The 25,137-nt window shown below is 37.4% G+C and overlaps 2 protein-coding genes across 13 annotated transcripts in view; both read left to right on the top strand.

Moving 5' to 3' along the window:
- Positions 1-3,403, top strand: part of slc4a4b (solute carrier family 4 member 4b) — a 56,546-nt gene extending 53,143 nt beyond the window's left edge. For 8 of the 12 annotated variants that reach the window (XM_079587295.1, XM_079587288.1, XM_079587293.1 and 5 more), the window contains one exon: positions 1,718-3,403. In XM_079587295.1, coding sequence (XP_079443421.1) covers positions 1,718-1,826 — 109 coding nt within the window. In that variant the 3' untranslated portion in view covers positions 1,827-3,403. The remainder of the gene's footprint in view (positions 1-1,717) is intronic. The other 4 variants (XM_079587287.1, XM_079587296.1, XM_079587294.1 and 1 more) reach the window with 1 other exon arrangement.
- Positions 3,404-7,948: 4,545 nt separating this feature from the next.
- On the top strand, positions 7,949-24,976 carry fpgs (folylpolyglutamate synthase). Its single transcript, XM_079586988.1, has 15 exons — positions 7,949-8,568; positions 10,028-10,156; positions 10,916-10,969; positions 11,060-11,124; positions 11,559-11,673; positions 12,513-12,590; positions 12,787-12,848; positions 14,137-14,239; positions 14,310-14,387; positions 14,470-14,614; positions 14,689-14,769; positions 15,808-15,958; positions 21,902-21,977; positions 22,061-22,127; positions 23,727-24,976. The coding sequence occupies exons 1-15, from the start codon at positions 8,350-8,352 to the stop codon at positions 24,101-24,103; spliced, it is 1,800 nt and encodes a 599-aa protein (XP_079443114.1). The 5' UTR covers positions 7,949-8,349; the 3' UTR covers positions 24,104-24,976.
- Positions 24,977-25,137: the final 161 nt, after the last annotated feature.

The following is a 25,137-nucleotide window of genomic DNA, read 5'->3' as shown; positions in this document are numbered from 1 at the left end:
TTTTAAATGCATGATATTTAAAGTGTACCGGATGTATACTTGCAATATCTCCATTTTAGCAGAATCAAAAATACTTAAGTATATATTAGTTCGACCTCAGCACTATTTCCGGATAACTAAAGTGCATTAAATTAGTTGTTCCAATCTAGTAGACTTTAAGTATACCAGTTTAGTATACCAACAGTACAATTGCAGGGTCTTTATATTAAGTACGTAACATGTAAATGTATTTGTTGTGTACTGTGTGCATGAAATACATGTACAGTGCTATGCATAAGTTTAGACACCCATGCTAAAGTTGACTAAAAAGAGGAATAAAAAATCATCTTTTGGAAATTGAACTTAATGCCTTAATTTAAAAAAATAGGAAAAATCCAACCTTTAAGGACACCAATTTTCGTTGTGAATGAATAATGTATCGTAAATAAATAAATGTTCTTCCTTAAAATACAGGGTGCATAAGTTTGGACACCCCTATGTTAAACTCCCATAGAGGCAGGCAGATTTTTATTTTTAAAGGCCAGTTACTATATGGATCCAGGATACTCAGCATCCTGATAAAGTTCCCTTGGCCTCTGGAATTAAAATAGCCCCACATCATCACACACTCTTCACTATACCTGGAGATTGGCATGGAGTACTTTCCATAAGATCATCTCTCAATGCAAATCAAACCAGCTGTTAGGCTAACTGAAATAAAACCATGCCAATCTCTAGGTATGGTGAAGGGTATGTGATGATGTGGGGCTATTTTAATTCCAAAGGCCAGGGGAACTTTATCAGGATGCAGAGTATCCTGGATCCATGAAGTAACTGGCCTTTAAAAATAAAAATCTGCCTGCCTCTATGGGAGTTTAACATAGGGGTGTCCAAACTTATGCACCCTGTATTTTAAGGAAGAACATTTATTTATTTACGATACATTATTCATTCACAACGAAAATTGGTGTCCTTAAAGGTTGGATTTTTCCTATTTTTTTAAATTAAGGCATTAAGTTCAATTTCCAAAAGATGATTTTTTATTCCTCTTTTTAGTCAACTTTAGCATGGGTGTCTAAACTTATGCATAGCACTGTATTTCAAATAAATGTTAGTACCGTATATTTATTTTTCACTTGGGTAGGTTTACGGGTAGGCTTGGGTTAGGCCAAAAAAATATAATTAATATAAAAAAATCAATGGAAGTCTATGCAATGCCCACTTATGTAGTGAGACAAATGTGTGTGTACTTGTCTTTGTGAGGACCATTTTTAGACCATCAGAGTGAGTAGTGAGGACCTTTTGGCCGGTCCTAACTTTCTAAAACCCCTTTAAAGGCCTGTTTAAGGGTCAAGACTTGGCTTTAGGGATAATGTCATAGTTAGGTTAAGGGTTATGCACTTATTTGTAGTAGTTAAGGTTAGGGTAAGGCGCTAGAGAATGCATTATGTCAATGAATGTCTTCACGAAGATAACTGTACGAACATGAGTCGGTAGGTCTGAGCTTGTGTGCACATATCTATATTTACCCAGCTTAGTTCAGCATGAATATCATGTTGGCTTAAGCTGGTTTATGGTGGTTAGTGCTGGTCTAATGCATGGCCTTAAAACAGTCAATTAAATCAATTATCATCATAAATGATGCATGTCTTATGAGTTCACATGTTTATGTGTGTATGCAAGGCTGCATATTTTGAAATATCTAACAGCTTTCTTTCTTTCTTTCGCTTTCACCTAGTCAGGATGTAAACCCTTTTAAGAAGATGGTGCCTCAGATCAGAATCGATTTGGACTCAGACAACAACAAATTCTTCTGGAAAACGCCATCCTCTGAAACGTCCCTTTAAACACTTGTGAAAACACTTTCATACACACACACGTTTAGGTCCAGATGATGATTTGGAAATGTCTAATGGATGGATGTCATTTCAACACTACAACCAATAGCTGCAAAAACACAAACTAAAAAGTGTACAACTTTATGTCCTCCTGACATTTTGGTAGCATTAGCCTACTTTTTTTTTTTTTTTTTTTTTTTGCTATCGTTTTAGTTTTAAGTTCTGGGTCCAGACTGATTTTTGTTCCAATAAATTTAGAATACTTTTTATAACCAATAATATTTTATTAAACAGAAAATATATAAGAATGATGACATAATCAGTCTTAATAATGTAGAATCCAATTGTATAAAACAAATTTGCAGTTTGAGTTTTTCTTTTGGCCAAATAACTGCACTTCATTCAAATGAGCACAGTAGATCAATAATTTTTTATGTCTTTGAACAAATTTGTATTAGTGTCTCCGTTCTCTTTGATACTTTGCGTATTTAAAGCGTATATTACTGAACCACAATTGTGGGCGCAACTATTTATCCCAATAAGGGAAACTTCGGTTTTAATGACACAATTAGCCTACTTAAATCTTTCCTGTGCTTAAAAAGTGGGAAACACACTCGATATGAATCTAATTTTCTAGTTCTACCTCTTGTAATGGACTGTAGGTGCCAGGCACGTGTTAGTGTGAAGCATTTTCTCTATGCAGTACGTTACGATCTTAAAGTCACGTGACCGGAAGAGTGGCCACCGCGCGCTGGATGCCTCTTCGACATTCTTCCGTCTACGAAATTCCCTCTGCCCTTTTGTGAACTCCAGATCGGCTTCTTCGTTCATAAATGACAATCCATAAACAGGGCGGACACTTTCAATGTGATTGCGTTCGATGTATTTACTATGAAGCAGTTGATTTATGATGATTTATTGTCTGGATATTTTTATTGTACTTTTTTAAAAGAAGAAGTAATGTTGTAGATAGAGACGTCTTTTATACTGAGATGAGAGGTGTAAGGACTTAATAATGAGATTTATTGTTAAACAGCTGCACCAAAGTGACAGCAATATGCAAATTTCCTTGTTTTTGTGTGTGTGTGTGTGTGTGTGAGATTTTATGCTGCCATTAAGAAAGATAATTTCTCTTACGTTCAGCACGAAGATATTTCAATCAGCAAATCGGGTGTAGAATATTTTTAACAATTATAAATCCACAGTCATTAAAACTTGAATATAGACACACGAGTCAGTGTTTGTACATATCTGTTTATCATCATTATCTCATCATCAATAATGTCTTCCATTTCTTTTGATTGAATCAAATTGCATTTTCGAGGACTAAACTGTCGCATATACAAGATGACGTTTTCATGAATCATTTCTTTTAGATGCACACCTGTTTTTGGTTTTGTTTTTTTAAACCTGTTGAGATGTATTTATTGTCCTTCTGTTCTCTTCTGGAAGCTGTCTTACTCTCTGATTATAACGATGACGCTACAGGCAATAATGAGATTAACAGTTGATCACTGTTCTGTAAAAGGGAATCACCATGTAGCACTGTGAGGCGATGGGCAAATTAAAGCAATTATTAAAACTCATTCTCATGGTGTGATGCATTTAAATGAGCTTATGCTGAATCAATCATAGTCGTATTGTTCACTACATAAAAATGGCATAAGGACACTCTATATTCACTGTAAAGATATGGATTTTGATTAAATTAATTTACACTTATGTGAATACATTTAAGTTAAAAAAAAATGACCAATGAATCCAGATTAAAACACACTCATCACCTACACTTTACCTTCAGGAAAAAATAAACCTCCCTCTGAGGTCAAAGTGCTCCAGGCCAAAGCGGATATGTAACAGAACCTGAAACAGGAATCTGGGTTTAATCTGGATAAAAGCCCAGGCCAGAGACATCGTGTTCCTTGTAATCTCTGACCTTCAAGATGAAGAGAATTCTAAAGAAGATCAAGAGAATTCCGTAGAGCTGGAACGATCTCCCTCCTCACCTGTCCGAACTCCGAATCCAACATCCCAGCTAACCGAAATCTGTGTTCCACATTATTATGCAAGTTATCAGTAGGATTTCAGTAATAAACATTCAGTTTTGAGTTTTTCAAAGAAAGTGTTTTATTTCTCATATCTTTTTAGATAACTGCTGGATATCAATCTGAGACAGGTTTAAATAGTTTGGCATCTTAGCACTGTAAAAAAGTGATCAGTTGACTTAACTTAAAAAAAATGAGGAAACCCGTTTGCCTTAAAATTATTAAGTAGGCTAAATAAACTTCAGTAATGTGGAATTGTCAAGTTTACATAGCTTTTTTTATTTTTTCAATTAAGCATTGACTTTATTTGCTTAATAATTTTAAGGCAACGGATTTTCTAAAGTGAACTGAACACTTTTTTAAAGGGAACTTAAAGAAGTTGTTAAAGAGTCACAGTTCTCATGCAATATGGAGGAAGAAAGATCTTTCTGAAGATGAAAAGCATGAAATGGTGCAATGACATAAAAGACATGAAAACAACTAACATTTTGTGAAAACTGCAGAGGTTGTCGAACTGTCGAATCTAGAGCACAGAAGAACCTGGACAGATAAAGGCTTATTAAGTTTCTGTCAAACAAATGAATTAAAAGGGCAGCTGTAAAAAAAAAAAAAAGAAGCACTGTTAAGCAAATAAGCTGAAGTCTCAAGAAACTCTGCATTCAGTCTGGCTATTGTGTGTGAAGTTGCATTTCGGCCAAATCTAACCAAAGCTCACGAAGAGAAACGTTTACAGTGAGTTTAGAAACACATGAAGACTCATTTTTAAACAGTTTTATTCACTGACGAATGCTGTGCAATGGATGGTCCAAATAGATGGATTTCTGCATGGTTGGTCAGCTAGAAGCTGGCGGGTGATGATTTGGGCTGAGATATTGGGAATTGAGATGGAAGGTCCCTTTAGGGTCTCAGAGGGTGTCAACATGACTTCTGCAAGATATGTGGGGTTCATAATTGACCATTTGGGGCTTCTGATTTTTTTATTTTTATTATTCTTGCAGGACAAAGAATTCTCTCATGCTAGAAAAAAAAAAACCCCGCATGGCAATAAAACTGTTTGAAAATGTATTTCTACACCCACTGTAACTGTTTCTCGCTGTGAGCTTTGGGTAAGTGGCTAAAATGCAACTTTATGCACAACTACCATCCTGCATGCAGAGGTTTTATGAGACTCCAGAAGCTTCAAATACCGGTTTTCTGCTCAGCATCCTCCATATGAGAAGAACTGTGATTTGCTTATGGAACAACCTGAGGAAAAGACCTGGCAAACTAACAAACATGTGCGATTGATACCAGCTAAAAAGAAATGAGAAATAAAACAAACAGCTTTCTTTAAAAAGCTAAAATCTGAAAGTTAATTGGATTAAAATCCTGCATGATAATTTGAAACAGTGTAAAAACGTTTTGCTTATGTTCCCATTAAAGAGCTAGGCCTATATGAAAGATGTTTCTTTCTTTTTTTATCACTTTTTTATTGCCAATGTGTGAACAGCTCGTAAAGAAACTTAAAAAGTTTCTAGGTTGTCTTAACTTGTCTATTTGAACGCTTTTTAATTATGATTTTTATGTGAAGGACTCGGGACGTTTTTGCCGGGAGAATCAAAAGAATATGTTCGAAACATTTATACAATAACAATTCAGGAGGATATGCGTTTATAATGTTTCAGAAAAAAGTTCCACGAATGAAACTGGTTGTGCAAAACATGCTAACATTTAGAGAGCATGATTAAAGACCAGAAAACTTTGAACGAACGTCGAAACGTTGCCGGAATAGCCGTTTGTTCATGAGAAAACCTTGTCCAGAACATTAGCAAAAGTTCTGAAAATGTTCCCTGTTGCTGCATAACACAATATTCTCATTTCTTGCAATTCTTTGACCTAATCCTTGACATCTAGTCTCGTCGTAGCCTAATTGCGTTCACTCACATGTTTCGCTGAGATAAACCGTGTTTGCACGAAGATGAACGAGAGAATGACTGGTAATTATTTAAACTGCTCACTATCACGAATAGGCCTCTTTTAAAAAAGATAACCAGAGCTGAGATTCGCATATTTTCCATCTCAGTTGGCTAATCGACGGATCTCATCACGGGAATGGATTTAGCAAGTAGCCTAATGAAGCAAAAAGACACCGGACTAAATGTCATCACATGGTTGGACAACTTTAACACGGAGTTGTTAGTAGTTACTTTGATCATCTCCTGATATGTGGCTTTTCACTGTCCTGCACTGATAATGGGATGTAGAAACGCACTTCTGCTCTATTAACCCATGGGTCACATAGCAGTGTGGGGAAGATAGACCTCTGGGATGAAGCCAGGAGGAACTTTTCATTGATCAGCCTTGAGTTGTCGACCATATGCCACGCCACATCAGGCTACTAATAACCACACTAAGTTTTTTTTTCTTCTTAACCACACTAAGTTTTACCACGTATGTTTTTATAGGGTGACATGATGTTCCCCCATGTTAAGCACAGTGTGGATTTTAACATTAACATATTTAGATAAGTTTAGCATGCAAAATTATAGTGCATCAGCCAATGTGTTATTAAATGGAAACATTCGCTAATTTAGAATAATTTAATTATTTAAGTGTATTTGCCCCTTACTGGGGTAAGAAGACCCCCCTGGACAAAATTTTATAGAATGTGTAAATTACTTACTATATAATTATTATTAATATTTAGGCTATATGTTTTTAAAAGCATCATTAATGTAAAATACTAAATCAACTATTCTGTCTGAAGTTTTGCATTTTGACGATTTAGTTAATAATAATTTAATTAATAATTGAATATCTCATGACAGATAAAGCAGAAAATTGATTTATCTGAAAGGTAAAATGATTCTATTTACAGGCATATGAATATTTACTTATTTAATTACCCAAATTTTAAATGATGAAATGTCATAATAGCAGCACTATGAATATGAATGCAAATTTAATGATTTCACTCAACTAACCTATAGGTTTTAATGAAAGCGAGATGTCTGAAATGTTCATTTAATTAATGGAAATACTGAATAATAACCCTATTTTACAATAATTATTGCATTTAAAAATAATAACAAGTAACAACATGCCACTTGGTGCCTTCTGTGCCAATTATGGGGTGGCTTATCTTACCCCAAGGGTCTAATTTTAACCTTTTATTTAAAATAAAAATGGTAAATTTTACTCCACAAATCCCTCATTAACTAATAGATGCAAAAAGTTAGATAAATTAACCTCACAACTGTTTTGGCCGACTAAATCTCACAAATGTTGTTATTCAGGTGAAATGACAAAATTAAGAAGTGTTTTCTTAACAACAACAGTTATTAAGACACAATATAACACACTACAATATAGAAACTTGGCAGTTTCATGCAAAGATGATATTGTACATTGTTATCATAAAGTGACCCTATCTATAATTATAATTAGTGCAACTTAATTATGCTCATTGTTTATCATCCAACCTTATTATAGAAACGTCATTAAACTTTTCTGAAAAAATTTACCAAACACTTTTTTGATTTTTTTTAAAAAAATGTTTTAATCTTTAGAAATAAATCACGTGTTTATGTGGTGAATTCGATACTTTTTTTAAATTACATTTGTTTTAGTGTGAATACGATACGACGACAGTCAATCATAATGTGGGTCTTCTAGCTTGATTCATATTCATCCACAGTCTTTTGGCGACATCTACTGGCCATTTATCAAAATTAAGCGAGAGGTTCTCGAACCCAAACCTGTCCCTAGACTAGTTCAAACCTACTATAAATCTGTAAAAGTCCAGTGAAACTGGAAACTTTTTCTTTACTAGTATACATTTTTTATCCGAATACCGAATTAGACTTAGATTCTGCAGGAACACTGATCTATAGAAGTACAACTGAGAACCCTGGTTTTACACGTTGCTTCCTGATTGTGAATATTGAATTAACATAAATTATAATTTAATTTAATTAACCTTCTATCACAAAAAAATAATGTAAAATATATGAATTCATTTTAATTCAATTTAAAACATGTAATGAAACGGTCATGGCCAGTAGGCGGCGGTGCAGTGTTATATATCTATGAGTGTTATAGGCGAAAATGCGCATGCGCAGTACGATGTGTGTGCACTAGCTCTTCTGCTCTTGGAGACAGCTGACACGTGAGCCGCGTTTCAGCAGCATTGCATGACAAACTAGAGAAATCCAGTTTTTTAACATGCAGCTGTGCAGCGCGACATGTTTCTCTGAGATTATTAACACGCAACCTGGTTAAAACAGGATGTCTGCTGTGGTTTTAATCGCAAGTGAGCTGGAAATGTTATGCTGATTCAACTGTCCGCTTTTGCAGCCTTTTGACTTTGTAACCCGCCTTCCTCGAATCACAAAATCATCATTTAATTCTTCTCTATTCATCCGAGCGCACCAAATTGTTGTCATTCGCACTGGCAATAACAATAAACAGTAGTGAAATCTGTATGGTGAGCAGAAAGGAGGCGTGGTATGACGCGGAGGTCCATATTGACAGGAAAACTCCCCAAATTTGGTGCTGCTTCCTGCACTCTACGGGTCCCCACGATGCGCCTGTTCCGCGTGCTGGAGCGTTTACGCGCGTGGACCGAAGTCTCGGCGCGTAACCGACACTGGATCTACACGGCCGAACTGTCACTCAGATTCTCCAGCACAAAAGCTGCTCCGCGGTTCCGAAGAATGGACTATCAGGTAAAGCATTACAATTCCATTGTCTAATGTGTATTTATAAGAATTAATACAATAAATGGTACGTTTGTGCACTTTTGTTCGGACTTTAGGGCTGGAAAGTGTTTGACTCAAGACATTACGTTAAATTATTTAAATACAGCGCACGCGGATGATTCATCCGTGACAGTTGTTACATCAGCCGTTAAGTTTTTAAAATCAAAGAGCGGCAATTTTTGTGCGTGGTGAGAGTGAGTGACTCCATTGAGGGAAAGCCGTACAATATATATCCATAATAAATCACTATCTATTGTTATTATGTTGTATCGTATGTATGTATAATGTTATTAACACTTATTATAGATACTGCTTAACTTACTTATTTGTTTCTAGTGACTTTACTAATAGTTACAAGTAACGGTTACTGTGGTAACGAACTAGTACAAGTTGTTACTATTAACAAATAATAGAAACTTGTCACTATTTGGATGACAGAAAATTAGTTGGTATTAATATGTAATTAATAGGCTAATTACATTGGATTGGAGTAACTAAAAAGTACAAGTAACAACAATAGAATAATACAAGTAGATACAAGTTAGGTTATGCAATAACTGTCAAAACAGCTTGCCATAAATTCTGCATACTTTTATTCAGGCCATGTGCTCAGTGTGCAGGCAGCCATAACTGAGGATTAAATGCATGTGTGTGTGAAGAAAAAATATCTTATTTCATTCATAGTTGTGCTAGATGTGTTATTTAGACCTATTAAAGAATTAGATGGCAGTTAAACATATTATTAGTCAATGTCAACAAAGCTTTATTGGCATAATATTTAACATTTGGAATATATACACAGTGCAGTAACATTACTTGTTTAAATAAGGTGGACAAATGTTAGAAATAACGAGAAATATATATAAAAAACAAGGTAATGTATATATATACGTTATTCGATTAGATTCAAATAAACTTTTTATTTTACTTTTATCTGAGATTTTCCTTATATTTCTAATGGTGTCAGGACTAGATTCACCTCATCTTACATTATATATGTGCCAGTTGCTTGTATGATTCATCTGATTACTTTCACCAACTAACCAAAACATTTAGCAATTTTACATATTTAGTTTTCATTTGTCAGTTGTAATCTGATTGTAGTACATACACCAGATCTGGCTAAACATTGACTAAAAACGTATTATGAAAGAGTTCAGAAGTTCAGTGTGTCTATCAAAGCTACAGCAAAGCCTTTTTGTAGATTGATTTTGTAGTTTGTAGAGACTAAAGCTCCACATGGATGTCTAGCTATCTGAATTTACTTCCAGCACATGTAATGCGAGTCATAAATCTGAATTTGATGTAAACACGAAATGTTCACAAGCTCCAGAGCTGGTGTTTTGCTCCATGGGTTGGTGTTTGAGGTTGTTGAGATGGCATGAAGTCTTGGAGATCCAGCTGTAGCGTTATGAATGTCTTTCAGGACGCGGTGTGCACGCTCAACACACTCCAGACCAACGCCAGCGCTCTGGAGCAGGTGAAGAGAGAGCGAGGTCATCCTCAGCTCCAGCTGCAGGCCATGAGAGGCTTTCTCCAGCGGGCCGGACTCAAGGTATCAAACACAGCTACACCACACTCATGACGGTATGACCAAAATCCTTTTATCACAGTAGAATAGCTTTATATCATGAAAACTGTATTATCACAGATGATTGATCACTATTTATGCCAATAAATCAGCTGTTATTTGGCCTTTTTGGTATCAGTCTTGGCAAATAACTATTCCTCCTTAGCCGATTAACATTTCTTTTTAAAATCTTGGTGAGTAGATAATATGCAAATCTGGTTTTCAAATATTCTTTCGTGAATTAAGTTATTGTATACAAATATTTGTTACTTTTCTTCAGTGTATATGCGTACATTACATTTCTACAATTGCATTGTATTTTTTTTTTGTATATTAAATAATGTGGTAAAGCCTATTTGTGGATAATACGGTGAATTAAATGCTTTATAAATGAAAGGTGCTTAATTTTGTTTAATTATGGTCTCTTTTTATTTGCAACTTAATGTATACAAAACAAAAGAAAAAATACTTAAATTATTGATAAGTCTGATATCACAGTGCAAAAACAGCTTAATATTATTCATGTAATTAAAATAAAAACAATGAAGCCATTATAAATAGTAAATGTATGCCTAACTGACGGCACATCAGGGACTAAAAACAACTAAACTGCTTTGCATCGTGAAACCAAGTTCTTCCCACTCTTGACTTGTTGAAACATGTTCAACATGTTCAAATCTGTGTTTTAATTTCAAGTAATTTTTGTAAATAACCATTCAACTGATGTGTTCTGTGTGTCCTCAGGTAGAAGAACTTGATCGTCTCAATATTATTCACGTAACTGGAACAAAAGGAAAGGTAAACCAGTTTTTTGAGGAATTAATCACTGAATGAAGTTACAAAAGTTCAGTGAAATGCTAAATTATTTTTTTATTTATTATTTTTCAGGGTTCCACATGTGCCTTTACAGAACAGATTTTAAGAAACTATGGCTTCCGGACTGGTTTCTACAGGTATTGTAACCAGTCAAAATAATGAAATGTTTAGAGATAAGGTGTGTGTATAGTCGTGTTGTAGTGATTGTGGGAGTGGTAGGGTTTTCAAACAGATTAAGTGTTGTGTAACTCTACTGTTCATTCATGCATGCACATACATATAAGTTCATGCTGTAGTGTGCTTGATCTTTCCACTTAAATAACCCAGCTTTCAGAGTAAAAGGTAAAGCTATGCGTTGCGTCAGTATTACCTTGTAAATGATGTAATCGATCTGTCCTAAGTTTTGTTTAGTTGAACTTTATCTCAAGCTTAATGATTTACATAATCATTGACCATTGTTCACAGTAAGACTTCAAAGGGTTTTATCGGGCTTAAACAAACACTGTAGTAAAGTCGTTACATGTTCTGCATATCTTATGTCAGTTGTTTTCTATGTTGTCTTCATTTTTAGTTCACCTCATTTGGTGCAAGTGAGAGAGCGAATCAGAATCAACGGGCAGCCAATAAGAAAAGAGCTTTTCACCAAATATTTCTGGCAGGTGTACGGGCGACTGGAAGAGACAAAGGTGAGCCGGATGTTATTTTTCTCCCTCCCTTCCTTTTGAAATAGAAGTCAATATGCAATCTAGACTTTCACAACTCAAACTCCTTCCCAGTTGGACAGTTTATGTTTATACACCAGATAATTTGTGAAACCGAATGGTAAAAAGTCTCAGTCATAAATCACCATGGTTATGACATAATCCTGAACACATTAATTTATGATGACTGTGAAATATGCTGATAGGTGAAGATTAGCCAATCAAAATTGTGAATTGCATATATAAATATTTTCATTTGCATTCATTCATTTGCATTCAGAGCCTGTTTGGTTCTGTCTCAGAGAGAGGGTTGGAAATGGCCTTGTAGAATAGTGTTATGAAAACTTTTGGTGCAAGAAATTATACAATAATAATAGAACATGAACCCTTTAATTTCCTTTATCCACTGCTGTGAGTGAAAATGTCTGAGCTTTTTCCCTTGGAAGAAGATTAACATATGCGTTAGTAGTAGCTTTATATCTGTTTGCTTTCTCTACATCTTGAGTGCTAAATGCTATCATTCCTATGAAAGGATTGCGTGTTTCCTGCTCACTGCTCCTCTGGGTTTGTGTCTGTACCATGTTAATTGTGTTAAGTGTAAATGTGAGGCGTCTGGTCACGTAATTGCATACTCACAACAGCATGTCAGTCATGTGAGGAAGGAAACAGTGCCGTTTGTTCAGACACTTGAACCTAAAATGCGTCTTTGAACATTCACATCCATGTATCCTACATAAATGGCAAAGCACAGCAATAATAATATGAGTGATATCTAAAAGTGCAAAAGACTTTTGTGTCATAAGAGTTTGTGTTTGATCTTTCAGGAAGCCAATGGCGGCAGCATGCCTGCTTATTTTCGCTTTCTCACCATTTTGGCCTTCCACGTCTTTCTTCAGGAGAAAGTGAGTAACATTACTGATCAACAATTTAGCATGTATGGAACCCACATATATTCAGCTCAAGCATTTGATAGTGATCGTTTTTATCATCAATGTCAAAGTTTAATAAGTTGTCTCAAAGATCATGACAGTTGTCCTTTTATTATAGATGCTGGTTATTAATTGAGGTAAATTCTCTATTTCTCTGTCTCTTGCTCAGGTTGATTTGGCTGTCCTCGAGGTGGGGATCGGTGGAGCGTATGACTGCACCAATATTATTAGGTACCAGAGCTCTGTTTTCTAGTCTCCCTCCCATCTGCTTCAGTGTAGCGTGTCTAATTCTCTCTTTGTGCCGCGTTAGCCTAGTTTCAACCATTTCATCTTCATTTGTCTGGCTTCATAGATTAAGCGTGACACATTCCTCTCAAATCAACCAATCATTGATCTGCATTCATAAGTTTATGGTATCCTCATTAGCCATATCAAACCAATCAAGTGCACAACAAATAAAGTTATTGTCTCCTAAAAGACAGAACCGATTCTAAACTGCTTGAAACGAGTCGTCAGTAATTCCATTCTCTCTTCCTGCTCAAACCTATGAAGGTTTGTAACACATTTGCATAATGCCAGCCTATGTTCTTCATTGATGAGGCCTGGAAGAGTTTGGTTCATGTTGTCAACATGGGAGAAGGCGCTGTTTTCTAATGCCAAAGCAAATCCACTTTGCATGCTTTTCCAAAACATTCGGACTCGAATCAGTACGGTAAACATTATGCCATCGTTACTGTTCATATCACTGTGTATCAAGCTCTGAGCCTCTAAGACTCCGGAGCTGAAATTTAGATATGATAATGGGTGCAAGTAGATTAATCACAACAGACTGGGCCGTCTGACCAATCAGAGCAGAGTAGACTAATCACAACAGACTGGACCATCTGACCAATCAGAGCATAGTAGGCTCTATGAAAGGAAGGGGTTTGAAGAGACTGAATCCTTTGTCAAAACGTTTCAGACACTGAGAAAATGCATATGAATATTTTGCCATTTTTACCTTGTATCCATGTAAACCTATTGTAGGAGCTTTCAAAACAAAATTAGGAACCTTTAAATTACATAATAAGGGAACTTAAAGTCGGCATGAAATCAAAATTGAACCGATTTACTTTGTTAGTGGATATTACTAGTCTTGTGGTGAACAATTAATCCGTGCAAGTTAATACACGGAAAAAAATTGTTTGCCGAAGTTATCTTTAATCAAAGTTTGAAAAGTTACTTCCGGGTCTGGAATGGTTCTTTTTCTGATGACATAGGCTTGACGGCTTGGGTTGGTTAATCGCTTAACCACTCCCCTCAACCCGTTACTCTGCTATAGGCGAGAGATGGAGAGGAGGAGCGCTAGAGTAAAACCCTGCCCTCTGTTCAATATTCCGTTTCACTCGGAAATGCGTCACAACACTTGAGAAAAGTCGTTTGCAACTTCCGGTTCACGCGGACTTTAATTTTTTTTATAAGAAATGACTCGCTTAACTTTAAAGATTTAATTTGTTGCAATGCCTCTTGTGTTTCCCAGGCATCCCTGGGTGTGTGGGATCTCCTCTTTGGGCATAGATCACACCAGCTTACTGGGAGACAGCATTGAGAAAATTGCCTGGCAGAAAGGAGGGATTTTTAAGGTGAATATTTGTGAGTTGTGACTAAAAACTGAGTGTGTTTTAAGGTATTCAGTGAATGTGTTTATTGCAGCCAGGGGTTCCTGCATTCACAGTCAAACAGCCGGATGGGCCGATGAAGGTGCTTCAAGAGAGAGCAGAAGAAATTGGGGTGAGAAATACGAAGATGCTGCAGATACACAATTCAAAATGCAGTTCATTTGCTGACATTGTTCTCTGTTTTTCTCTCTCAGTGTTCGTTGTCAGTGTGTCCTGATCTGGATGAGTATGAGAGCGAGGGCTCGCTCAGGTTGGGTTTAGCTGGTCAGCATCAGCGCAGTAACGCTTCTCTGGCTCTACAGCTCTCACACACCTGGCTGCAGAGACACTTCCTCACAGGTGTGTGTTTCTGTCTCTGTGGATTAGTTCACATCTCTTTCATTTGTGTCTTTAATCAACTGTTTGTTCCTCAGATCGTGCGTCGTCATCTCTAGTAGAGTTCAGCGGTGTGAGTCCAGCTCCTGTGTTCCAGCCTAGTCCTGCAATGATCAAAGGTCTGTACAAACATACTATACAGCCTTATTAAAAGCTTTGTTCTATAACCCAGTGAGCAGCCTTGATGTCTACTGCCTATAGGCAGCTGCTTCTCAAGGCCCCTGAAATACTCACAGTGAAGCTCTTTTTCATTCTCCACTTAGGGGTAAAAAAAAAAATACCTGAGTGGCGATATACTATTAGCAAACATCCCAATGCTGTGCGTGCTGCTGAGAGTGGCATTTAGATGAATATGTAAATATGTGCTGCATGCTTTCCTTTTAATAACAAAACAAACAAATTGACAATGTTGAGAAAAGCATCTGATCATATAAATGTGGATTTGTTTGCACCAGCTCTGCGATTTCGGCTCTCCAGTCAAGTTTATTAATACAGAACTTTGTACAATAGATTGTTTAAAAGCAAGCAGCTTTACAGAATTAAACATGAAAAAACATGAAGTGTCAGTATTGCTTTCAATTGGTTTTATGCCCAGCTGCACTACTTCCTGAACTTCAGCCAGCTCCTTTGTTTCCTGTCTGCCATTATTGGACAAACTTATTAATCCAGGTGTGCCTGACCTCAGTAATAATAATCAGACACACCTGGATTAATCAGTTTGTCCAATAATGGCAGAAAGGAAACAAAGGAGCTGGCTGAAGTTCAGGAAGTAGTGCAGCTGGGCATAAAGCCAATTAGAAAAACAACTTAATTTTTTACTATAAAGCAGCTCTGCAGTGTATTTATGTTTTTGCTTGCATCTGACCTTAATTGACTGAACAGAAGAGATAAACCGGAGAATATTTCCTGGTAAAATAAGGTGGAGCCTTAGAGCCACACCTAACTGTTATATCATTACCATGGACCAATCGCAGTACAAAGGTGTTTACCAAGCCGTTTCGACCTCCCGAACCTCCAAACAAATTTTGTTTTTGATTGATTTTGTTCAAAATGTCACATCTGCTGCTTTTAGCCCAGATATTTAACCACTATGTTACAAAATTACTAAATGGTCTTAGTGCATCTAAGTCTATATACAATATATGATGTTTTGACAGGTCTTGCAGAGACTGAGTGGCCTGGGCGCAATCAGACGCTAAAACACGGCGCTGTGACGTATTTCTTGGATGGAGCTCATACCACACGCAGCATGCAGGCCTGCGTCCGCTGGTTTAATGAGATCGCAACACATCATGAGAGTAATGCTGGGTGAGAAGGCCTTGCTCTTTATTTTTATTTCTGTTTTATAATATACCTTCTATGATTTATGGCTTCAAGACTGAAATATTTAAACATACAGTACAAAAGACAGTACAGCAGTGGTGTTATTGTTAACTAAAATAAAAATATTTGTAAAATGATTAAGCGTAGCTTTGGGTCATGACCGAAAGGACAAGATCCCAGATACAGGCGGCCGAAATGAGCTTTCTCCGCAGGGTGGCTGGGCGATCCTTTATGCCTGGTTCAGATTACACGATTTTAGCCCGATTTTGCCACGATTCGCTTGACGTAGGGTGTCGTGGGGATTCGTAAACGACAACGGGCGTCGGGACGCAAGATTTGATCGTTTCATCTCGTATAGTGTGTCATAGTGGGCGACAACCTACGTCGCGTCTGCGATGCCTCACGACATCACGACAAAAAGACTAGCATGTTTAATTTTTTTCCGGACCTCCACGACGGATTCCGTCACATGTGTGACGTTGACCAATAGGAGCACAGAAGCTTTTCCGTACACAGCTTTCAAAAAATGGCGAAACGAAAGAGAGACGATGGTGCTGTTAGGTGGACTTATGAAATGGAGGAAAGGTTCGTGGAGCTGTGGCAACAGTACTCCTGCCTGTATGATGTTTCATCGAGGGAGTACCATGACAGAATAAAAAAAGAAAAATGCTGGCGAACGATAGCGGAAGTACTTCAGCAACCCGGTGAGTAACGCTGGAATTAGCATTAAGATAACTTAGCTAATCATTCATAAAATTTTCCTTCGCTATAGAGACAATTGTTTGTGTGAGTGTGATTTTATGGGGGGTTTTTTGTGAGTGAGAATGAGAATGCGAGTGAGTGCGTGCGTGTGTGAGTGAGTTTAAGTGTGTGTGTGTGTGTGTGTGTGTGTGTGTGTGTGTGTGTAACGTTACAGCCGGTGAGGTCCAAACAAAAGCTGCTTCCCTCCGAACACAGTATGGGAAAGTACTCCGTTCAAAACCGAGTGGCAGCGGCGACAAAGAATTAACTTCCAGACAGAAGTGGATTTTAAAAAACCTGCAGTTTCTACAACCTTTTGTTGTCCAACGTGTGTCTCAGTCTACACTGAATGTAAGTTCTGGGAAAAGGTTGTTATAGTACTTTCCAATTAATTTTTAAATAAATTTGCCTGATATTTCATACAATTTGTTTTTTTTGTAGTTGGATGACTTTGAACACAGCATCACAGATGAGGGTGGAGAAGATCAGGAGACAGAGGAGGATGTGTCCGGGTCATCCACCTCCACCTCCCACCTCACATCTGGACCATCAACTCCACAAACCTCACTTGAAGCCTCATCATCCCACCAGAATCATCAGGTTTCATTCAATAATCCTGCAAGAGCACATTACAAGTCCAAACAAAAGTTACAGGACAAATCATTAGATGAACTTGAAATGGAGAAAGTAACCATTTTAAAAAATGTATCCGAAACTCTGGTAGATGGCGGTAAGGATGTTGATCAAACATTTGGCAAACAGGTAGTTACTGAGATTAAGCTAATTAAAGACCCACTGACCAAAATGAGACTCCGTCGCAACATCCTTATGATGTTATATGATGCACATGAAAATGAGGCCAGATTAGCATTACATCCAGACCCCCAGCGAGCTTTGCACCCTCAAACACTTTGGCAGGGACACACAAACTTTAATCAGCCCTACCAGAATACATCAATTAATGTACCCCCTGTAACACCTCCAGTGAGCTACCTCAGGGCAGTAGAAGAGGCATATGACCATGACATAAATAGGGTGTAAGTATTGATCCAATTTTTTTGGATTTGATCACATTGTGTCTTAAATGATGTTTGTTGTTGGCACTTTGAAACCAAATGTTGAAGCTGTTCTGCTATATTTGCACATTTTAAAAGGGTTAATGTTTGTGAGTCATTTTCCCTTTTGTTCAAAATGTAAGACTTTTGCAATGAGTCAAGAAAAGTGTTATTTGATTTCAATAAAAGAGTTTACTAAAGAAAATGTCTCTTGTGCATTTTTAAAACGCAAATCATATTAATTTGAACCATTAAACATTCTACTACTTTTTTTTTTTAATTTCACATATATAATTAAGCCTTTAAAGGGTAGTTCACCCAAAAAATGTATTCTGTCATTAATTACTCACCCTCATGTCGTTCCAAACCCACAAGCCCTTCGTTCATCTTTTGAACACAAATTAAGATATTCAAAAATATCTTAATTTGTATTCCGAAGATGAATAAAGGTTTTACAGGTTTGGAACGACATGAGGGTGAGTAATTAATGACAGAATAACAATTTTTGGGTGAACTATCCCTTAATGTTTTAATAAAGTTTTCAACCTTTCTGTTGGTTGTATATTATACTAACATTTGTATAGTGTAAAACATTTTATAAACAGGAAGTCCTTCTGAGCGAGTGTTCTTTACGGCTTGCAAAAATGATTATGAACCGCTTTAATCAGTTGGTGTCAATGTTTAAATCATATTTTCCTGCCAGGAAACAGATCCAGCAGGTGAAAGAAAATATGCCTTTAAATTTTCTCTCTGATTTTTGGCGACGGTTGTTGCATTCCGTGCACTGCTTGCTGCCACAGAGGGGAGTTCTCCATCCCTTCTCCAAGCTCCAGGAACCATGTTGTGATTCTCATCTTCTACATCTGCGAAGGCAGAAGGCAGGTAGACATCTGATGCATTCTTCCTCAGGTAGTTGTGCACACACAGTGCAGCTAGTGTAACTGTTGTTACTTTCTCAGGCTCCAGTGCAATGGTGGAAAGAAAAACACAGAGTCTATTGGCCAAAATTCCGAATGCGTTTTCAACTGTACGCCTTGCCCTTGATAGCCTGTAATTGAATATTCGCTGCCCATGGTCCAGATTTCGGAAGGGGTATGGCTTCATCAGATCGGTTCGGAGAGGGAAAGCTTCATCACCAACGAATGCATAGGGCAACTGGTAGTGGCTCCCTGGTAGTGGCTCTGGGGGTGGGACATTCAGCAGATCTCTGTCCATGGCAGCTCGGAGGTCTGACTGCCCAAATATTCCTCCATCTGACACTCTTCCTTGTACGCCAACATTGGCATAAATAAATTTGTAATCTGCGTCGACTACTGCCATAAGTACAACAGAAAATCTAGACTTGTAATTGTGATAAGTACTTCCAGAGTTTGCAGGTGGCTGGATGTAGATGTGCTTTCCATCTATGGCTCCTAAGCAATTAGGAAATTGCCATTTGTTTTGAAATCCCATTACCACCTCTCTCCACTCTGCCTCTGTTGTAGGAGTCTGAAAAAAGAAACACCATATATAATTAATACATGTAATGTTCTCTCATTTTTTCAGAGGTTATATACATTAGAGAAAAAAAAAAGTCCACTTATTATAATTTAGAAACATATCCATGATACTCTGGTTTTGACTCTCTGGTTAAAACACTTGGTTTTGGGACTCCAGTAAAGGCTTCTCTTTGTGTGTTCACCCACTGTAGTGAAATTTACAAATGTACATCTGTCTGTTATTTACATCAAATGCCTTACCTTTAAATGATCATCCTTTAAGACGTCATACAAGGCTTGACAAGTCTCCATTACTATCTCACTGATAGTACTACGGCCAATTCGGTACTGGAAGCTCAGAGATCTAAACGTCTCTCCTGTGGAAGGGAGCATGTGTATAAGGTGTATAATATACCATGGCTTGGTTTCACAGACACAGCACGATTAAGTAAGAATTAGGCATTATATGAATTGGGGCATTTGAGTAGCTTTTATAAACTTGCCTTAAAAACATTACTGGTGTACATCTTGAGACAAAACAATGTCACTGACATATTTTAAGATATGTCAGTGCACATTGCTTTCAGTTTAAACAGCTCAAACTTGCATTTTAGTCTGGGACTTAAATTTTGTTTGTGAAACCAGGTTCATATAATTTTTTTTTTTTAAATGTACTTTTTACCGGTAGCAAGGAATCGTAGTGTAAGTGACAGCCTCATTCTTGCACTGATTGCTCTTCTCAGTTTTGTATCCCTTCTTTGGATAAATGGTGTAACTTTGCCAAGCAAGTAGCTGAAATCCTCCACATCCATCCTAAGCAGATCACGAAAACCCTTCCTGTCACTGTCCTACAGTGTAAATAGAAAAAAAAAAAAAAAAAAAAACATGGTTTGGTTTTAGACAAAACTTCAAAACAATGCAAAAAAATATATGCCAAGGAAATGGTATTGCAATTTTTTATAATTGAGATTAAGCCTATAGATGATGGTGTTATGAATCAATCAAAGGCATTAACCATTGACCTTCTATTAACCCATGTGACTGAATATTTACTACTTCCTAACATTAGAAGTATTTAATTACATTGGTGAACAAAGACACACACACACACACACATATATATATATATATAACAGTCTGTTTTTTTAATGTTATCGTTGTGACAAGCTAGCAACATTTATATTACTTTTACTACTAGTTAAAATATATTGTTAAAAAAACTATATTTTACCTCAAGTTCTCTTTGGAGGATTGACAGTCCATACTGTCCTCTTCGAGCAATCCAGGAACGTGTCCATTGTCGGGTTTTCTTTCTTTTTTTACGCTTTTCTGAACACAAGACAGCCAATACAAAACTCGCTGCTTCATCCATTGTTTGTTTACGTTCGTTTCCGGAAATCACTCGCTACTATAGTTTCGCCTTCTCGATGACATCACGCGCGTCGTAAGACGGCACGCGATGACTGGTCGGAAAGCAACGTGTAGTCTGACATGTTTCTTGTCCACGACACGACAAGATTTTACGAGTCAAAATCGCGTAATCTGACACAGTGACAATCGTAACAGACAAAAAAATCGTGTAATCTGAACCAGGCATTAGAGATAGGGTGAGAAGCTCGGTCACTCGGGAGGAGCTCAGAGTACAGCCGCGGCTCCTCCACATCGAGAGGGGTCAGCTGAGGTGGCTCGGGCATTTGTTCCGTATGCCTCCTGGACGCCTTCCCGGGAAGGTGTTTCCGGGCGTGTCCCACCGGGAGGAGACCCTGGGGAAGACCTAGGACACGCTGGAGAGACTATGTTTCCCGGGTGGCCTGGGAACGCCTCGGTGTCCCCCCGGAAGAGCTAAAGGAAGTAGCTAAGGAGAGGGAAGTCTGGGCATCTCTGCTTAGACTGCTGCCCCCGCGACCCGGCCCCGGATAAGCGGAAGAAGATGGATGGATGGATTAAGTGTAGCGTAACATTAGTCTGCAGCGTGACTAGCGTCTGGCAGGTCACGTTAGTCAAGCTCGCATCAGCTGACTCTCAGCTGATCCACGTCTACCTATAGGAATACGACGCCTATCACTGTATACATATATAAGCTCCTTCAGTATTATCACCAGCTATCACGTTTCTCAGGAGCTCATTACCCTCCTCCATCCCCAGCTCCTCCTCTCGTCAGTCAGGATTTGGCATTCTGATTACCCCCGAATCAGATAAAAATTCTCTAATTATGTTGTACATTAAAATTAATTAATGATATCTGCAATGCATTCGTGTTGGTTCTGTTCTGTTACCCTAAGGGGGGTTATTGCTGCTCTCCTGCTCTTATCCATGCTAGACTGCATGGATGCGCAGGGAGTTCTTGCCCAGAACAGAATCATACCGCCAATCCTAAATGTATGCTAATTGTCAATCGTATTTGACGATAGTGGTCCTGACAAATTTTATCATTAACGTTAACTGAAATAAAGTATCAAGCACTAATAAAAACTGAAATATATAAAAAAAAAACGAATAAAAGTGAGATTTTTTTTTTTTACATTGTAAATGCCATAATAGTATATTGATGAAATAACACTGACCTACGGTCAGCCTTGCAGTGGTTCTTAAATGTTGCATATCTGCAGATAGCTGGTAAATGTGCTGGTGTTTAATGTTGTGTGTGTTTATAGGGGTTCGGTGGTGAGGGTTCTCTTATTCAACGCTTCAGGAGAGAGAGACTGTGCTGCCATGCTCAAACTGCTCACAGTGAGTTATCAATTCATGCTTTGTAATCATGTTACTCTTCTAAAGTAACCCAGAGACTAATTTTTAAATGCTTTATGTTTTAGCCCTGTCATTTCGACTTTGCCGTGTTCTGTCCGAACATCACAGAGGCCATAGCGACCTGTAATGCAGGTAAGAGATGCTTTCAGTCCTGTGTAAGAGATCCAGAGATCTAGTCCAGGGGTGTCCAAACTCAGTTCTGGAGGGCCATTGTCCTGCAGTGTTTGGCTCCAACTTGCCTGGAAGTTTGTAGTATGCCATTGCCAAGTAAGACCTTGATTAGCAGGTTCAGGTGTGTTTAATTGAGGTTGCAGCTAAACTTTGCTGGACAGTCAGTTGGCCCTCCAAGAGCAGGATTAGGCTACGTTTACACGTGGATGGCTATTTTCATAAACGGACTCCATTTTCAAAAATAACATCGTGCACACCTGTCAGTTTTTAGAAAAGTGGTCGTTTACACGAACCCGTGTATATTCCGTCAAGAGCATGCCAAACCTGTAGGTGGCAGTCTAACGAGAAGCTCAAGCCCACGTTAGCCAATAAGAATCCAGAAAATAGTCACATACTGTGATGTCGGCTGCCTAAAACTCTTTTTTTTGTTTTTCTCAGTTTACATGCAAACCTGCAAACAAAGTTTTCTAAAATCTCCACTCTGGTCGGAGTTTTTAGAAAGGATCATTTTCAGAGGCGAATTCTCCGTTTGCGTGTAAACGAAGGGCACAAAAATGTATTTTCAAAATAACCATGTACGTGCAAACGGGGCCTTAGACACCCCTGAACTAGTCTATCAGAAAAACAGGTGATGACTATAAATGTTATAGCTGGATCAGCTGGACCATTTATGTACTTTAATCAGGACTGCTTAAAGAACTGTGTTTGTGTGTTTTTAATCACCACAGCTTAAGCACTCTTTTATGCTGTCTACCTAAGCCACATGATTGTTTCTTTCCTAATGCTAATAGTGAGCAACAAAATGATGCCATTTAGGCCCAGAATGTGCTGCACAATCAGGCAATCCCATAATGCAATGAAATGATATTGGAGATTTCCATTAATATTATGATATATGATTTAATATATAATAAATTCTAAAATAATAATAAACTTTATATACATTTATTTTGTATTATTTTATATTTATTTGTGCTTTTTTAAGCACTGTAAAGTATGCAAGCTTGTTTTCATAACGGAACAAAAAAAGGTAATTGCGACTTTTAATGTCCCGCATTTGTGAATTTACATCTCACAATTCTGACTTTTTTTTTCTAAGAATTGAAAAGTTGCAATTGTGAGTTATAAAGTCAGCAATAAACATGCAATTGCGAGAAGTTAGAATTGTGAGTTTATATCTCACGATTTTGAGGAAAAAGAGATAAAAAGTTGTAATTACCTTTTTTTTTATTGATTTTTTTTTATTCCATGGCGGGAACGAGCTTCCATAGAAAAACATTCATTAACATATTTCAGTCCAAATTAAAATGTTCTTTCCCCCCCCCCCCCCCCCCCCAATATAGTTTTTTGCTTTTTAGAGCATCAGTTTTTTTTGCTGAGCAAAATGTCAACATCAGACTAGTGAGTTTTAGTTTCTCATGTGCTGTTTTTTGTACGTGGCTATTAATATTTAAAATGAGTCAGTTGTGAGGTTTTATGTCAGTTACGCTGCCTTACAAAGTCGTTTTTGTGCTGGTGTGGAAAGTTCAGTGTATTTCACTAACATATTCTGTCCTTCAGATCAACAGAACTTTAACGTTTCCGTGGAGAACATGCTCACACGTTGCCTGGACAACCAGCAGAGCTGGCGCGTTATGAATGGCCAGGAGAAGAAGCCAGAGGCGGAGCTTCTGATTGGTGGAGGTTTGCCTTTAGTGGCAGAAAGGCACAGCGACACACTGGTGTTTCCCTGCATCCTCAGCGCCCTGCAGTGGATCAGTCAGGGAAGAGACTCGGTTCTGTCAGACCCAGACAGATGCGTCATACCCGTTAAACCGAGCATAAACTCGAAAGCCGCACCGTTACGAGAGGCCGTGAACATACACGTCCTCATCACAGGTAGCTTACACCTGGTGGGAGGGGCTTTAAAACACTTGGACCCTGCTTTAAACTCATAATGGACAAATGAGCATCAGACATTCAGACAAACACAAGTGCGCCACCTAGTGCCTAAACCCTGTCACACTACATTTCAGTCTGAGAAGATTTACTGCCCGCATGAAATCATGACCGCTTCTTCTAGAATCCATGCATTCATTGGACCAGTTCATTGAGCATTCATCCGTTTATGTAAAGAGCACATAAATTCAAAACTTCTTGAGCTTTTCATGTTTACTTTGATTTGAAGTGCATTCAGTTCATTTTCTTTGTAAGCTTCTTTGTTTTACATTTCAATTTTGATGTTTTTAACCGGATCTTTCCATTCATGAAATAGAAAGTCAGGTTACTTATCCATCAGTGTTTGTGTTCTTTTTTGTATTGTGCCATATATAAAACACTGTTACTAATAATGTAATATTAATGTGTAATTTCTAACACATGTATGGGAAACTTTGCATTCATACATTCAAGTGGATGCAAAACGATGTTCAAAGCATTTCAACACTGAGGTGCCCACATCTGTTCATAGTAAAATGGCATAAATCATAAGTTAAATGTTTTGTGTGTGTGTGTGTGTATACATCAGAGGACTGGTGGTGTATAAAAACAGTTTTCCATTAAATATGCATATTAGTGTAATCATTTTTTTTTTTGCATTTTTTGTACTGTTGTTAAGACAGGAGAGTGTGTACTAGTCTAAATAGCAGTTTTTCTATCTTTCATTTATTTGTTATCTGTGAAAGATTTGATAATAATATAAAAATATGACTAACTATTTTGACCAATAAAGATGCCATTCTTGTCTTAAAGTGCCATAGGGTGCTATTAAAATGATCTTAAAGTACTGTACATACCACAGATGGAAACTGAATAAAAACAATATAAAGATATTTGGTCTGTATTGTTCAATCATATTTTACCTACGGTATATATTTTTAAATATACGTTGTTTAATTCCCAGTTGAGCTAATGAGATATAATAAATGCACACATGAATATATAGTACAATAATTGTAAAATGTTTTGAAATATATTTGACTGTAAAGCGCTG

The sequence above is a fragment of the Phoxinus phoxinus genome, assembly GCF_949152265.1.
Source record: "Phoxinus phoxinus genome assembly, chromosome: 17".
In the NCBI taxonomy this organism is placed as follows: Eukaryota; Metazoa; Chordata; class Actinopteri; order Cypriniformes; family Leuciscidae; genus Phoxinus; species Phoxinus phoxinus.
This window is presented reverse-complemented; position numbering and strand designations above follow the sequence as displayed.